This window comes from Trichosurus vulpecula, chromosome 9 (assembly GCF_011100635.1).
Source record: "Trichosurus vulpecula isolate mTriVul1 chromosome 9, mTriVul1.pri, whole genome shotgun sequence".
Lineage (NCBI taxonomy): Eukaryota > Metazoa > Chordata > Mammalia > Diprotodontia > Phalangeridae > Trichosurus > Trichosurus vulpecula.
In genome coordinates this window covers 197,268,656-197,285,079 of record NC_050581.1, presented here as the reverse complement: position 1 = coordinate 197,285,079, position 16,424 = coordinate 197,268,656, and the positions used below count along the sequence as shown (strand labels likewise).

The following is a 16,424-nucleotide window of genomic DNA, read 5'->3' as shown; positions in this document are numbered from 1 at the left end:
GTTAACACACCTCCCCTCAGCCAGCCCCATGACTCATCACATGGGAAGTTCTCTGATTCCTGGCATGGTCGCTGGGCTTCCTGCCCCGGAAGAGCAAGCCCCAGTGTCCAGGGAAGCTCAATGAGGTAAGCTGAGTCATTCAAAGAAAACAAAGTCCAGTCTAGTTACAAAGGGCCTTGTTTATACAAACAATATGATTTTTAAAATGTGGTATGAAATCCACAGGTCCATGAGAGGCATGCTGATTTATTAATGAAGATTTAGAATAATTAGCTTACAATATTCATCTTTTCATAAGTGTTATGATTCAAAACAATGAACTGGACAAAGCAGAAATGATTATCTAAATCTGGATGACTGTTGTAGACCACAAACCACTGTCTGAGATAATTCATGACCACCAAAGACTAAAGAATATGTCCCCCCTGCACGCGCGCACACACACACACACACACACACACACACACCCCTATCTTCCAGGCTATTCCCAATACTCCTCTTCGGATATTCCAGGGAAATGGTCTATACCATGAAGCTTCACCTCACTCCTGTCCACAGGCCTTCAACATGCCCCAGATATCCATAGCTTCATTTTCAGAAAGTGTTTTCCAACACCGAGACTCAGAAGTTAGAGTATATTAAAGAGCCAGCTAACACTTACACATACCAAGAAAGATTGAAAGTATGGTTGTTTTAGTAATAGTGTATGTCAAAGAATAAAGCATAGTGAATAAACATTTTATTATAAAACAGAATTCTATTTGGGTGCATTTTGCATGAAAAAGACCCTTCATAGAAGGCCCTAACGAAGATGTTCATTTTCATGAAATAGAGAATTTTAAAGAAAATTTTTGTTGCATTTTTCCCCGATGTTTAAATTGTTGGGTTTTTTATTGTTTGTTATGCTGACAATACAAATAAACCAGAAAATTCAATACCATCTACATTTCATAGTGCCCTGCTTTTTAGAAACCTCAGACACAATAACTGTATCTTTCTTGAAATTAAAATTTTTTAAACATACAAATGTAAGAAAATTATAATTTGAGAAAATGAAATTAAGTGGAATTTATGTTTCAATTGTTGATGGAAACTTTTGACAATATTTTCATGTTAAAAATTATTCTATACCTGGAGGGAGGAGAATTTATGCCAACTTAAATAAACACAAATATGAAAAGTAGGGATAAAATATTCCAGTCTATACACAAACAATCCAGTCTCTAACTCAGCATCACATAACAGAAAACACTCTTTGTGTGCAAAACGATTAGCTGGGTCATATGAACACTTTGATGGAGACCTGCCATCAATCTGCTTCTTGGAAAAGAAGGAGAATTTTTTTTATTTAAGTATTTTGCAGTCATAACATGAATGACTATTATATTTTTTAAAAAATAATAAATTTAAAGGAATAGTGGAGCATTTTGTGAACCATTAAAAATTTAGGTAAAGCCTCCAGAATTTTTAAGCAGCTGATACAGGATATATTAGAAATTTCTAAGAAGTAAATACAGTACATCAAAAGCCATTTACTGCACAGAACACAGAAAGGATGCTACTAACATTAAAGTTAACATTCTTCAATGTCCATGTGACCCATAATGTCCCATCTCCTTTCTGTAAGTCTTTGCTAGGGCTAAGCTGTCTGGCCCTTGTGCATGTCAGCTTAAATGCCCCTTCCTTCAAGAGGCCATCCCTGATTCCCCTGGATGTTAACCCCATTCCAAATCACTGTCTTTATCTTGTATGTAATCTATATATTTACTCATCTGTGAAAATGTTGCTTCCCTTAGCAAAATATATGTTCCCTGCAGATGGGGACTGTCTCATTCTTGTATACATCCCCAGACCCTAGCACAGCACCTGACAGGACAGGTGCTGAATCATACTTTTTGATTAGACATTGACGTTGTGGTCCGGCCCTCATGGAGTGAACAAGTTGTGATGCACACTATGATGAAGGGGGGGTCACAGGGGCAAAGTTAGAAGAGAAAGAGCTCAAAGAAAATGTAGCTGGGAAAGAACTGAGGGCTAAGAGGGTCAGGAGAGGGGGGTCCCCAAATGGCCAGGCTCAAGATGAAGAGGGAGCTCATTCTAGGCTTGGGGGACAGACCACACAAATCCACAGAGGCAAGAGACAGCTGAGAGACTCTGGAGAAGAGCACCTAGTCCTGGCTGGCTATATCAAATGAGTCATGCGAACAAAATGTTACAGCAACAACGTACAAGGTTGAATCAAGCATGAAATGAGGTAACTCCACACACACACACACACACACACACACACACACAAGCTGTAAGTTTGCCCTGTCAGGATAGAAACAAGGTTTTTCTTGTCAAACAATAAAACATGTCTAGTCACGCTATTTCAATAGAAAAATGTTAATATTTTAGCTAGAACAAAAAGGGGTTTGTACAATTAATAACTAACATATTTTAAATTGTGTATTTCACCCATATCTCCTCTTTAATGTCTGTTTTCTATAATATAACATATTAGCACAGGAGTACATGCAATAATTTATAATTAAATATAATTTTTTTACTGAGGGGATGATCTGTCAAAAGAGTTTGGAGAACATTGGCACAGGGCACTGAGAGTTTAAGGAAATTGTCCATGGGCCCCAGCTCACCTGGGTCAGAGGCCAAGGTGCCCAAAGCCAAGCTGTTCACCCCCAACTTCTCTTTACATGGAGCTGAGATCTGCCTCCTTGTAAATGATACCACTGCCTATAGTAACACACACACACACACACACACACACACACACACACACACACATACACACACACACACACACAGAGGGAGGGAGGGGGAGAGAGAGAGAGAGAGAAAGAATAAAAGAGTGTGTTTCTGAACCCATATTTACCATTTCAGAGGTTTCCAAGAATGTGATTGAGATGCCCTGTCTAGATGGCACAGTGGAGAGAACCTATTGAACTTGGAGTCAGAAAGACCCAAGATTGAATTCTGCTTCAGACACTTAAAGGTTTTGTGCCCCTGGGCAAACCACTTAATCTTTGTGATCCTCAGTCTCCTCACTGGTAAATGGGGCATAAAAATAACATCTATATCTTCATGATGCTAGGGGTAGAGAATGAAAATAAATTCAGTCCAGCCTGGCCTAAAGCTCCCACATAATTATATATATATTGCCTACAATGAGTGGGGTCCTCTGAAGTTCAGTGTCCCTTAAGGTATGGGAACCAGGACAGGCCCCCACTTTTTGCTTTGCCTGGGTCTAAGGGTGATTATTGCTGTTCAGTCATGTCCTACTCTTCATGACCCCATGAACCATATCACATCAATCCTGTTCACTGTGGGGGAGGAGGGGAGAGCCAAGATGGTGGCTGGAAAGCAGGGACTTGCTTAAAGCTCTCCCCCAGGTCCCTCCAAACACCTATTAAAATGGCTCTGAACAAATTCTAAAGCTGTAGAACCCACAAAATAGCAGAGGGAAGCAGGGCTGCAGCCCAGGACAGCCTGGATGGTCACTGGGAAGGGTCTGTCACCTGGAGCTGGGAGCGGAGCGGAGCAGAGCCCAGCGTGGGCTGTGCCAAGACCAACCAGACTGGGAGCTGGGCAGAAAAGGCCGTAGGGCCCTGAATCATTTAGCTGTGGTGGTTACCAGACTTCTCAACCCACAAACACCAAAGAAAACAGAGAAGGTTAGAGGGAAAAGTTGCTGGGACAGAGTGAAAGGAGTTCACAGTTGGCCACCACCCCGGGGGTGGTGGAGGTGGTGCAGCTCTGAGGCTGCTTCCAGAGCTACAGCTGCAGTTGCTTCCAGCCCCAGGCCCACCTGGTGGAAGTAATTAAGTGGCAGATTAGAGCAAGAGTGCAAAGCCTGCTTTGCCCTGCCTGGATCTGGGCTGCAATCCTGGTTGGCGGTTCTTGGGGGAGAAGGAGTGCTGGTGTGGCAGAACTTGCTGTGTAGAAGTAGCTCTGAAAACAGCAGTGCAGCCCCTCAAGCTTGGGACAAAGTACTGTCTACACTACAAGCAGTCGTACCCTGACAAAAAGCTCAAGAGTCAAGTAGTTGGCTGGGAACATGAATAGGCAGGTAAAACAGACTCAGATTCAGTTTCAGACTTTGGAATCTTTTTTTGGTGACAAGGAAGACCAAAACATACAGTCAAAAGAAGTGAACAAAGTCAAAGAGCCTACACCAAAAGCCTCCAAGAAAAATATGAATTGGTCTCAGGCCATGGAAGAAGTCAAATAGAATTTGGAAAAGCAAGTAAGAGAAGTAGAGGAAAAATTGGGAAGAGAAAGGAGAGTGATGCAAGAAAATCATGAAAAACAAGTCAATGACTTGCTAAAGGAGACCCCCCAAAAAAATACTGAAGAAAATAACACTTTAAAAAATAGACTAACTCAAATGGCAAAAGAGCTCCAAAAAGCCAATGAGGAGAAGAATGCCTTGCAAGGCAGAATTAGCCAAATAGAAAAAGAGGTCCAAAAGACCACTGAAGAAAATACCACCTTAAAAATTACATTGGAGCAAGTGGAAGCTAGTGACTTTATGAGAAATCAAGATATTATAAAACAGAACCAAAGGAATGAAAAAATGGAAGACAATGTGAAATATCTCATTGGGAAAACCACTGACCTGGAAAATAGATCCAGGAGAGATAATTTAAAAATTATTGGACTACCTGAAAGCCATGAGCAAAAAAAAAAAAAGCCTAGATATCATATTTCAAGAAATTATCAAGGAAAACTGCCCTGATATTTTAGAGCCAGAGGGTAAAATGGAAATTGAAAGAATCCACCAATCGCCACCTGAAAAAGATCCCAAAAAGAAAACTCCTAGGAATATTGTCACCAAATTCCAGAGCTCCCAGATCAAGGAGAAAATACTGCAAGCAGCCAGAAAGAAACAATTTGAGTTTTGTGGAAACACAATCAGGATAATACAAGATCTAGCAGCTTCTGCACTAAGGGATCAAATGGCTTGGAATATGATATTCTGGAGGTCAAAGGAACTAGGATTAAAACCAAGAATCACCTACCCAGCAAAACTGAGTATAATGCTCCAAGGCAAAATATAGGCTTTCAATAAAATAGAGGACTTTCAAGCTTTCTCAGTGAAAAGACCAGAGCTGAATAGAAAATTTGACTTTCAAACACAAGAATCAAGAGAAGCATGAAATGATAAACAAGAAAGAGAAATTATAAGGGACTTGCTAAAGTGGAACTGTTTTGTTTACATTCCTACATGGAAAGATGATGTGTATGATTCATGAGACCTCAGTATTAGGGTAGCTGAAAGGAATATACATATATATATATGTATATATATGTGTATATATATATGTATATATATGTGTATATATATATATATTTGTGTGTGTGTGTGTGTGTGTATAGACAGAGGGCACAGAGTGAGTTGAATATGAAGGGATGATATCTAAAAAAAAATCAAATTAAAGGATGAGAGAGAAATATATTAAGAGAGGGAGAAAGGGAAAGATAGAATGGGGTAAATTATCTCACATAAAAGTGGCAAGAAAAAGCAGTTCCATTGGAAGAGAGGGCAGGTGAGGGGGAATGAGTGAATCTTGCTCTCATTGGCTATGACTTGAGGAGGTAATAACATACACAGTCAATTGGGTATCTTACCCCACAGGAAAGAAGGAGGAAGGGGATAAAAAAGGGGAGATAATAGAAGAGAGGACAGATGGGGGAGGAGGTAATCAAAAGCAAACACTTTTGAAAAGGGACAGGGTCAAGGGAGGAAATTGAATAAAGGAGGACAGGATAGGAGGGATCAACATATAGTTAGTCTTTTACAACATTAGTATTGTGGAAGGGTTTTGCATTATGATACACATGTGGCCTATGCTGAATTGCTTGCCTTCTTAGGGAGAGTGGGTGGGGAGGGAAGAGGGAAAAGAATTTGGAACTCAAAGTTTTAAAAGCAGATGTTCAAAAACAAAAGTTGTTTTTGCATGCAACTGGGAAATAAGATATACAGGCAATGGGACATAGAAATCTATCTTGCCCTACAAGAAAGTAAGGGAAAAGGGGATGGGGAGCGGGGGGAGTGGGGTGACAGAAGGGAAGGCTGACTGGGGAATGGGACAATCAGAATATATGCCATCTTGGAGTGGGGGAAGGGCAGAAATGGGGATAAAATTTGTAATTCAAAATCTTGTGGAAATCAATGCTGAAAACTAAAAATATTAAATAATAATAAAAAATTTTAAAAAACAGCAATATCACAACAGACTGAATGCAGAAGGAGAATCCAGCTGTCTTCTACTGAGCCAGACATTAAAGAGAGTTGTCAAATTATGTAAAATAATGCCACTGTTCTCACTATTTCTTTGCTTTGGAAAACATTTTCATTAAAAAATGTTAAGATGCAATGGGTTTATTATTTTGAGCAAATAAATTTTTAAACTTTTAAAACTTCAAAAAAAATACTGTTCATTGGGTTTTTCTTGGCAGAGATACTGAAGGGGTTTGTCATTTCCTTCTCTAATGGATTGAGGCAAAGAGAGGTTAAGTGACTTGCCCAAGGTCACACAGCTAGTAAGTGTCTGAGGTCAAATTTGAACTCAGTTCTTTCTGATTCCAGGCCATGCTCTATCCACTGAGCCATCTAGCTGCCCCTTAAGAGTGAAACTGTGTATTAATCATTCTACATTTCTCTGCCTCCTCTTCTGAATGAAGGCATTCATCAAATCCACTTACATCACTAAGGGTTACCTCCAAACCATGAGGAGGCATCCAGATGGGACTTCAGTGAAAATACAAATACAATCACTCCTCTTTTATAGATGAGGAAGTTCATGCTCAAAAAGATGAATACCTCATCCAAGTGAAAGCAGTTGCTCTTTGGCAAACATATATCAGGCAGGAGAAAGAGGAAGAGTGATATTAGACACCATGGAAAATGGGCTTCAATAAATACACATTAGCTCTTAGGGCCATTTGGAGGACTGCACTAGAGACATCGGGGGTCCCTTCCAATTTTACATCTGGGATCTATGGCTATAAGTCCTTACCACAACGAAATGCAGAAGCTCCTCCTCATTTGAAAGCTCATTTTTCAGTTTCCGGAACAAAGTTTGTATTGCTTTGCAAGGTCCGCACCAAGCTTGATAGACGTCAATGACTAAAACATAGACATGTTTAGGGAAGATTAGATGACCTCAGTGATAACTATAGAGGTACCCTTCCAAATCTGGGCTGAAGGGCAGGGGTGCTCCTGACTGGCCACCATCCCATTACTGGGTGACTGAGGATCTGTGAACCTGAACAGGGGGTCAAGGAGAATGACTGGACCCAAATCTGGCCTACTAAAGTGATAGCCATCCCTGGATTACCTGTTAGGCCTTTGTTCTGTAGCATTTCTTCCCAAAGAGTTTCATTATTGATGACTGTCTGTGACAAAGAAAGGACTGTGTAACTACCCAGTAGTTAAGCCAAAAACTGACCCAGCCTCCAAATGGTTCACAGTTCATGATGCTTACCTGTAACTGGACTTCTTTCTTCTTGCTTGCCATTTACCTGCTGAATGGGTGAAAAGAGAAAAAGAAAACATGCTGAAGAGAAAATGGGAAGAATGGAATTGAGTTTGTCCACACTAAGGTCTTGTTGCACCACAGCCCAAACTGACCCAGGAGGGCCCTGCAGTCAGCAGAAGCATGTTTTTCAGGCTAGTCTGGGTGGCCTCTTTCTTGGCCAATGTGACTGCTCTGATTCAAGTTCAAGTTTGAGTGATGCCATGATTCAAGTTGTTACTGGTGTGTGAATCTCTGCCTGTAGAAGGAAAGCAGAGCTAAGCCTTGCTTCCTCTTCCTCTTCTCCTTTTGACTGAGAAGATCCAGGAAGAACAGAAGTTACAAACGCATCCACCTAACCCAAGGGGCACACTCTCCCCTCTATACCTTCAGAAAGCGCTCGGCCTTATTGCTGGACAGACTGAACCCTGCATGGCCCTAGATTCCCTGAATCACAGAATATGAGAATTGGAAGGAAATTCAGTCAAACTCACACAAGGAGGAATCACCAACACAACCAACAGACCCTACTGGTGTTCATCAAGCATCAGCTTGAAGACCTCCAAGAAGACCCCCTAGAGGTCGCTATTCCACTTTGCATGGCTCTGATGCTTAGGAAAGTTTTGTTTTGTTTTCCTTGACATCAGGAATTGGTCCATTTGCAACTTCTACCCTTTACTTCTGATTCTGCTCTTTTGGGCCACACAAATGAGAAATTTATAAAGCACTTAGCACAGTGTGTGGCACATAGTAGGTGCTTATTATACAGCATAGTGCTAATTCCTCTCCTCATGATAGCCTTTTAAATACCTTGACATGACTATTATGGACCTTGCCCCAGATATTCTTTTACACAGGTTAAACATGCCCAATTCACTCCAATGGTCCTTACTATCCTCGTTGTATTGTCTAGGTTAGCAGTATCCTTAGTACTCCTAATGAGGTCTGGCATAGGCAAAATCAAAGGTTTTCTCAACTCCCTATTCCTGGAAGCTCTGCCCCTCCCACTACAGCCCAAGGAGGCATTAAAGTTTTTGGTACCACATTGAGCTGCTGACCCACACTGAGCTTTTAGCCCACCAAAACCCCCAGATCCTTTTCTGAGAACATCTGTGTCTATACATACCTGTCCCATCTTTGGATTTTTTGCACCCAAGGGCAAGCCTTCACATTACCTTTATTGAATTCCACCTTAGTACATTCAGCCCCATGTATTAGCCTTGGGGATCCTGACTCTATTAGCCAATGTGTTAGCTAACCCTCCTAGCTATGTGTCATTTGCCCATTTGCTGAGCAGGCCATTTATGCTTCTTACCAAATTTTTGATAAACCAAGTCCAGAGCCCTAAGGTACTTTCCTGGAGACATCCTGCCACATGACACCAAAGCATTCACAATGGCTCTCTGAATCCAGCCATCTAACCAGTTCTGAATACATCTATTATCAAATCATCTAATACACATGTCACAATTGTCTCTCCAAGTATAGAATGTGATACTTTACTAAAAACAATTGCCCTCATCCACATGCTTAGTGACACTGTCAACAAAGGAAATGAGGTTAGTCTGACTCCATTTGCTCTTGAGGAAGCCTGCCTGGCTCTTTAGAGTCACTCCTTCCCTTTCCAGGGAATGGTTCACCAAATCATCTTTTTAATGGGTTAAATTTTCCTAGGAATCAAAGTTCAGTTCCCTGGTCTACAGTGGGCAGATTCTGTTCTTCACTTTTTAAGCAGAGCATTTACCCTCCTCTAATTATGTAGCACCTCACCTATTTTCCATGTCTTTCCAATATCATTGACAGGGGCTCAGTCATCACAGATGCCAGTTCTTTCAGGAACTAGGCCAAGAGGTTTAAATCCATTAATGGTAGCTTGGGTCTGTTTGACTATTTCCTTATTCATCGTGGGTACCAACTCCCTGTGAGTCATTTTCTGTCCCTCCCAATCCAAAAATTATTCTCTTTGGTAGAGAAAGCAGAAACAAAATGGGAATTGGGCAGCTCCACCTCCTCTCTCTTGTTGGTTATTAATCAACATCCCATCTTCCCCAAGCAAAGTTCTAATCCTTTTTTAGATCCTTCTCTGTCTCCCAATATAACTTTTAAGAAGCCCTTGTGTTTTTCTTAGCATCCAGGTATCCATTTTAGTATATGAAAACTGCCAATGTAACTTCCATTTAAGGAGACTTCTTTCCTAAGTAGATGAAATGTCTATATTAAGAATCATTGATTGAGATTGCTTGCCATCTTGGGGAAGGGGGAGGGGAGGGAGAGAGAAAAATCTGGAACTCAAATTCTTATTTAAAAAAAGGAATGTCGAAAACTACTTTAAAAATAAAATGCTAGGGGCAGCTAGGTGGCACAGTGAGTAGAGCACCGGCCCTGGAGTCAGGAGTGCCTGAGTTCAAATCTGGCCTCAGACACTTGATACATTCACTAGCTGTGTGACCTTGGGCAAATCACTTAACCCCAATTGCTCTGCCTTCCTCCCTGCAAAAAAATAAATAAATAAATAAATAAAATGCTATTTATAAAACAATAAAAATGATATATCACATCTGAAAACCAAAAAAAAAAGTGTTCTACAAATTAAAAAAAGAATCATTGATTGTAATACTTCTTATCTGCTTACATGATAAAGTATTCAATTTACTTTGAATTTACTTTGAAATGTGGCTGCGGTAAAGCTCATAATTTTCATGCTAAAAAATTCAACAGATTTCCTCCTTTGCAAGAAGCCCCCCCCCCCCCGTTTCCCCTCCCCTACTATGTGATGGTGATCAATGCTTCCAATGTCATACTCAGGTTAATTATTACCATAAAATCATAGATCTAGAGCTGAAAGAGGCCTCAAGGTCATCTTTTCTAATCCATCAGATTACAGATGAGGAAACTGGGGCCCCATGAGATAGCGTGTTGCCTGCTGTCAAACAGATAGTAAATGATAGACATAAGATTTGAACCTGTGTCCTTTTGGCAACCTCAATAGACAGACTTCCCACCCTGAGATGCAGCTAAGAGTTACCCAAGGTGACTGAATGAGTATTAATTATGAGAAACCACCCATCATATACCTTTCCCCTCCCACCCCAATAAAAACTGTATGCATTTAAGGCTGCTGATAACCTGGCTGGGGAACCAGTCATGAGTGAAGAAAAGAATCAGCCATGTGTATCCATGTTTATCCATGGGTCTCTTAACCCCTCAAACCTTCACGGACAATTTAAAAAAAACAACAGAATTTATTGATAAGTGAGATCAGAAGCAGAGCTCTTTCTCTCTGTAAAGGAGACCAACCTAGCCAGGACCAGAGGCAGTGAGGCAGCACGCAGTCAGTCAGCCTCCTGAGAACAGTTTTGTCTTATTTTCTCTGTCATTTGTAATAATATCTCATTTGATCCTTAGTTAAGTTTGCCCAAAACAGTCCTGCGCTCTCTCTCTCTCTCTCTCTCTCTCTCTCTCTCTCGGTAGCTTGAAAATGGCAAAGGTCCTCAAGAACATTTCACTGATTTCCTAGATCTGACAAGTCCAGGTATACTCCATGTCTAAAATTATATAACTAGCATTTTCAAACAGGAAATAAGCATTTCTTAATACCATTTGTGTTAATGAGAGCAAAGCAAATGAGTCCATATGTCTGTATTCCCTCCCACAGAACTTAGTGATCACTATTTGTACTTGGAGTCAGGAAGTGTTAGGTTCAAGTACTGCCTCTGACACTTATCTGTGCCTTGGTTTCCTTAATTGTAAAATAGCCAACACGGCAGTACCTGTCTCCCAGAGTGATTTTGAAGATCACGTGAAGTAATACAATAAATGTTAAGCATTGTAGAGGGTCTTGAATGTGGATCAAGAATAGACTATCCAAAGAAGCAGTTATCACTCTTTCCTTATGTAGGAATGAGGCAGCCAGATGTAGTGGAGACAAGGCTGGCGAAGGGTAAGGAAGCCTTGGAATGAAGTCCTGCCTTTGATCTACTATGGCCAAGTAACCTAACCTCTCTGGACCTTGGCTTCCCCACCTGTAAAATGGGGATAATAATACCTCAAAGGGCTGTTGTAAGGTTCAGATGAGATAATAAATGAGAAACTCTTTGCAGACTCTAGTGTTGTGTATAGAGTCAGCGGGCTGTTGAAGGATTAAGAACCGTCTGGACCAAAGATAATCAGGCAGCTCATAGGGAGAACAGACAGAAATCCTCCAGTTCCAGGTACAGGAAATCAGAAAGATCCATGAGATGTTTGAGCCTTTTAGATTCGGGGATGATCATCGTCTGGGCACACCCGACCGACCTGACGTCCGAGGACCTTAGGGTTCAGATCTCTCTGGTATTAGAATCCGGGTGGCCTTAAGGACCTGAATAATTGACTCCCACCAAGCGGCTTTTTCCTCCCCCCCCCCCCCACCCGCCTATCCTTTGCATTTTCTTTGCTCTGTTCCTTTCATAATACCTGAGGAGACACACAGCAGTGTGTAGAGAGAATACAGGAAAGATGGAGAAAGGGAGAGAGGGCTGGGCGCACAGATGGAAGTAGGACAAGCCCTTGGACCGACTGGGGGCAGGATGGACACTGTCTGCTGCCGCAGTCGCTGAGCCCTCGGGAGACACAGAACCAAAGGCTCGGGGCTCTGTCCAACCCCCGGCGCCCTCGAGCTGCGACCAACCACCGTCCCCTGAGCCTGGGGTGCAGGACGTCAGGGGCCCGCGCCGCTCTTTCTACTCAGTCAAAGCTCCTCTCCCCGACCCCTACCACGCTGTCCTGGGGTGGGTGGTCAGGGCACTGGCGTTCCGCTCTTTGCTCAGCTAGTTCTCCCTTCGCTTGGCCCCTGGCCAGCCCTAAAGAGGATTAAGAGCCTCCGCTCAACTTCTCCAGGGGCTGCAGAGACACTGGAGACCCTATCAGCCTGGAATGTTCTGGAGGAAGCAGGCCAAGGGGCAAAAGGCACTACGCGCAACCCCACCATCCTGGATACCTTCCTTGCCTTTTCCTTATTCTTTGTAAATCATTGTAAACTTGGGGACCCTACACCCCAAGGGAGGAGGATTTTTGCAGTTCAGTCGTTTTCCAGTAGTGTCCGACTCCGGAGCATTTGGGGGTATGTAAAGCATTCTAGCGTTCCTGTCTTTGAACTCCTTCCTCCTCCCAGAATTTTCTAGGCCATCTAAACTGGCCTAGATGCCAGTCTTCACCCAGGACCCTCCACCTCTCCACTCTCTGCCTTGGCCTTGACTGCCCTACCCCGCCTCCCTTGCCTCAAATGCTCTCCTGGTTAACCTCCACCTCATAGAATCCCTGACTTCCTTTAAGTCAGTCAATAAACATTTATTAGGCACCTGTTATGTGCCAGGCACGGTGCTAAATGCTAAGGATACAAAAAGATGAAACAGTCCCTGCTCTTAATGAACTTAGAATCTAAGGAGAGATACAACATGCAAAGAAACACAAAACCAGCTCTATATAGGATAAATAGGAAATAATTAACAGAGGGAAGGTGCTGGAACTCAGAGGGGTTGGGAAAGACTTCCTGTAGAAGGTGGGATTTTAGTTGGGATGTAAAGGAAGCCAGGGAATCCAGGAGGCAGAGATGAGGAGGAAGGGCATCCCAGGCAGGAGGGACCAGCCATTGAAAATAACTGGATCTAAGAGATGGAATGTTCATGGAACAATGAGGAGGCTGATGCCACTGCATCAAAGAGTAACTGGCTGAGAGGAAGGTGTAAGAAGACAGGAAAGGAGGATGCTAAGTTATGGAAGGCTTTGAATGCCAAACAGAGGGTTTTGTATGTGATCCTGGAGATGTTTGGGAGTAACTGGAATTTATTGAGGGGAGGAAAGAGTGGCATGGTGGGACCGGGTTTTAGGAAAATCACTTTGGTAGCTGAGTGGGTTGGAGTAGGAAGAGACAGGAGGCCAGCAGACCCACCTCCAGGCTATTGCAGCAATCCCAGAATGAGGTGATGGGGGCATGCACCAGGGTGGTGGCTGTATCAAAGGAGAGAAGGGAGTATATTGGAGAGATGTTGCAAAGGTGAAATTTACAGGCCTTGGCAACAGGATATAGGGGGAGGGGAGTGAGAGATAACTAGGAGTCCAGTATGATACCTGGTTTAAAGTCTGGGGAACTGGGAAGATGACATTGCCCTCTACAATAATAGGAAAGGTAGGGGAGGGGCAGGTTTAGGGGGAAAGCAATATTTTGGACACGTTGAGTTTAAGACATCTGCTGGACATCCGCTAAGACCCAGTTCAGGCACCAAGTACTATGTGAAGCCTGGCATGATCCCCAACCCAAGCCACTTTAGCCTTCCGTTCTAAGGCCACCTTCCTTCTATCCTGTATTTATCCCGTACGTACCAATCATATGAATGTTGTCTCTCCTGTTAGAATGTGAGCTCTTTGAGGGCAAGGTCTGTTTCTGCTTTTCCTTTGTATCGCCAGCACTTACCACAGGGCCTGGCCCATGGTAAGCATCCTAATACATGTATATCAATTGATTTATTTTCCTTGATTTTTTTGACTCTTTGTTTCTTAAAGTTGTTGTTGGTACAATCATCTGAAGAACCTCATTGTTGTTTCAACTAGCAATGATTTGATGTGGGAAAATCGAGGTACTAATTCACTCTTGGTGGAACTGTGAACTGAGAACAATTTTGGAGAACAATCTGGAATTATACCCAAAGAGTTACTAAACTGCCTATTCCCTCTGACCCAGAAATAACACTACTAGATCTGTTTCCCAAGGTGATCAGAAAAAAATGGAAAGAATCTATTCTAAAAGAACCTGTTCTAAAATATTTAAAGCAGCTCTCTATGTGGTGACAAAGAACTGGAAACTGAAGGGGTGCCCATCAGTTGGGGAGTGGCTAAAGAAGTTGTGGAAGATGATTGTGATGAAATACTACCATGCTGTAAGAAATGACGAGCAGGTTGATTTTAGAAAAACATGGAAAGACTCGGATGAAATAACGAAGAGTGAAACAAGCAGAACCAAGAGAACAGTATATACAGTAATAGCAATGTTGTTCAAAGAATAAATGCAAACAACTAAGCTATTCTGCATATTATAAATACTCAGATCACCTGCAAAGGATCTATGAAAGAGGATGCTATCCGCTTCCAGAGAAAGAACTGATAAAAAAAAAGTATGCATACCATGATTTTACATATATGTGTATCAATGTATCTATGTCTGTATAGATATGTGTCAAACTGTGGTTTTCTTTAGTGAAGGGGGCAAAGGGAGACAGTTCAGAACTTAAAATGTAACAAAAAATGTAATTTAATTTAAAAAACTAGCATTGAATTAAACCTACAGATTAATTGGGATAATAATGTAGAAATCACTTCCTCCTGGGCAACCTGTTCATCGCCTCTTAATCTCACAAGGTTACCAACGGGCTGAGAAATGTCCACTTTTAAGGATCACTGTTTGGTGACCTGGGCTCAGTCAGGAAGCCAGGCACTCGATGTCCATTCTCAAGCTGCCCTGGGGAAGCACATATTCTTCCTGCCATGTGCATGACATTGAAGTGGGGTGTGGGAGGAGGGCTGGGCACATAGAGAGGGGGGCAAGTGATATCCCTTCCAATTTTGGTGAAAATCCAAAGGAGACCTGATATTAGCTGTGTCCCAACAAAAAGGCCACCTATAAAAGAGACAAGAAGCTATTTCTCCTCATTTCTTGGACCCCATAGAGTCAGAAGCTCTTCCTGGGTCAGCTGTCAACTCTTTTTGATGTAATCCCCAGTTAAAGAGGCCATGTGATGATCATCCAGAAAAGGCTAGTCGTATATGTACTTTATCAAGGGGACAAAGCATGTGTCCCTACCCATGGTGAAAAAGCATGCACCCCTAGCTCCATGAGAGGTGCCCCACCAAAAGGTCAGGGAGTCTTACTGGTCATTCTTGTTAGATAAAAAAATTCTGAAAGGAAGTGACCAGTACACTGGGTATCGTCTGAGGAGGATCCATGGAAGAACATGGGTGAGAATCACACAGGATAAGAAGGGTTGTGCCAGGGATCTTTCCTCTTTCCCCCTGACTCCCAGCCTGCCAGATACTAACGCACCAATAAGCACCTGACAGAGCAGCAGGAATAGACTTTGGGGGACCCATCACTCCCCTACCAGAGCACTTATTTCCCAGTTCCCACTACACACTGGATAGATGTCCACTCTTGGCAGGATGATGAACCTACTCCCCAAAACGTATCTCTGCCTAAGGTGATCCAGAGCCCCACTCCACTCCAACTCTCAGGTTCACTCTTCCCTTCCCATTAGATTGGAACCTGATGCCTTGCTATTGCTTCCCAAATTCTACTATGTACTTCCTTGCTGTGATCTCCAGACCCCTAGTATCAGTTGGCCCTTCTATCTTCAATGAAAGTGAAACCTCCTTTATGTGCTCTCACATAATTCAGATGTGAGCTCCTTGAGATAAAAGATTAATTTTACCTTTCTTTGTATCCCCAACACTTAGCACAACCCTTGCACATAAAGGTGCTTAATAAATGCTTTTCCATTCCATTTATATAAGTAGGACTTCTCTTTCATTTCCTTGTCAATTAGACCCTCTGAGCCATTTATCCATTCAGATGTACCTTCCTTCTCCCATCATCTGGTTTATTTAGACTGAGAATTTAAATTTTCTCCTCTTCAATCCACTCTCCACAGCTACTGAATTGATATTCTGGAACTCACTAGTGATTATAATTCCTAGCTTCCTTCAAAGCTCAGCTCAAGGACTATCTCCTTTCATAAGGACTTTGCTAACCTACTTATTTTCTAGTGCTTCACACACCCCCTCCAAAAAAAACCAACCCGATATTTCTTTTGTATATTTTGCAGGCATACACACAGTCTCCCAGATAGAATGTAAGTTCCTTGGGGAGCAGGAACTATTTTA

The 16,424-nt window shown here is 42.3% G+C and overlaps 1 protein-coding gene across 2 annotated transcripts in view; it reads right to left on the bottom strand.

Annotated features, from left to right (window-relative positions):
* Positions 1 to 12,127, bottom strand: part of NME8 (NME/NM23 family member 8) — a 69,300-nt gene extending 57,173 nt beyond the window's left edge. For both annotated transcript variants that reach the window (XM_036737399.1, XM_036737400.1), the window contains exons 1-4: positions 11,970 to 12,127; positions 7,488 to 7,527; positions 7,341 to 7,398; positions 7,020 to 7,129 (exon numbers count right to left, since the gene is read on the bottom strand). In XM_036737399.1, the coding sequence (XP_036593294.1) occupies positions 7,020 to 7,129; positions 7,341 to 7,398; positions 7,488 to 7,520 (201 nt within the window). In that variant the 5' untranslated portion in view covers positions 7,521 to 7,527; positions 11,970 to 12,127. The remainder of the gene's footprint in view (positions 1 to 7,019; positions 7,130 to 7,340; positions 7,399 to 7,487; positions 7,528 to 11,969) is intronic.
* Positions 12,128 to 16,424: the final 4,297 nt, after the last annotated feature.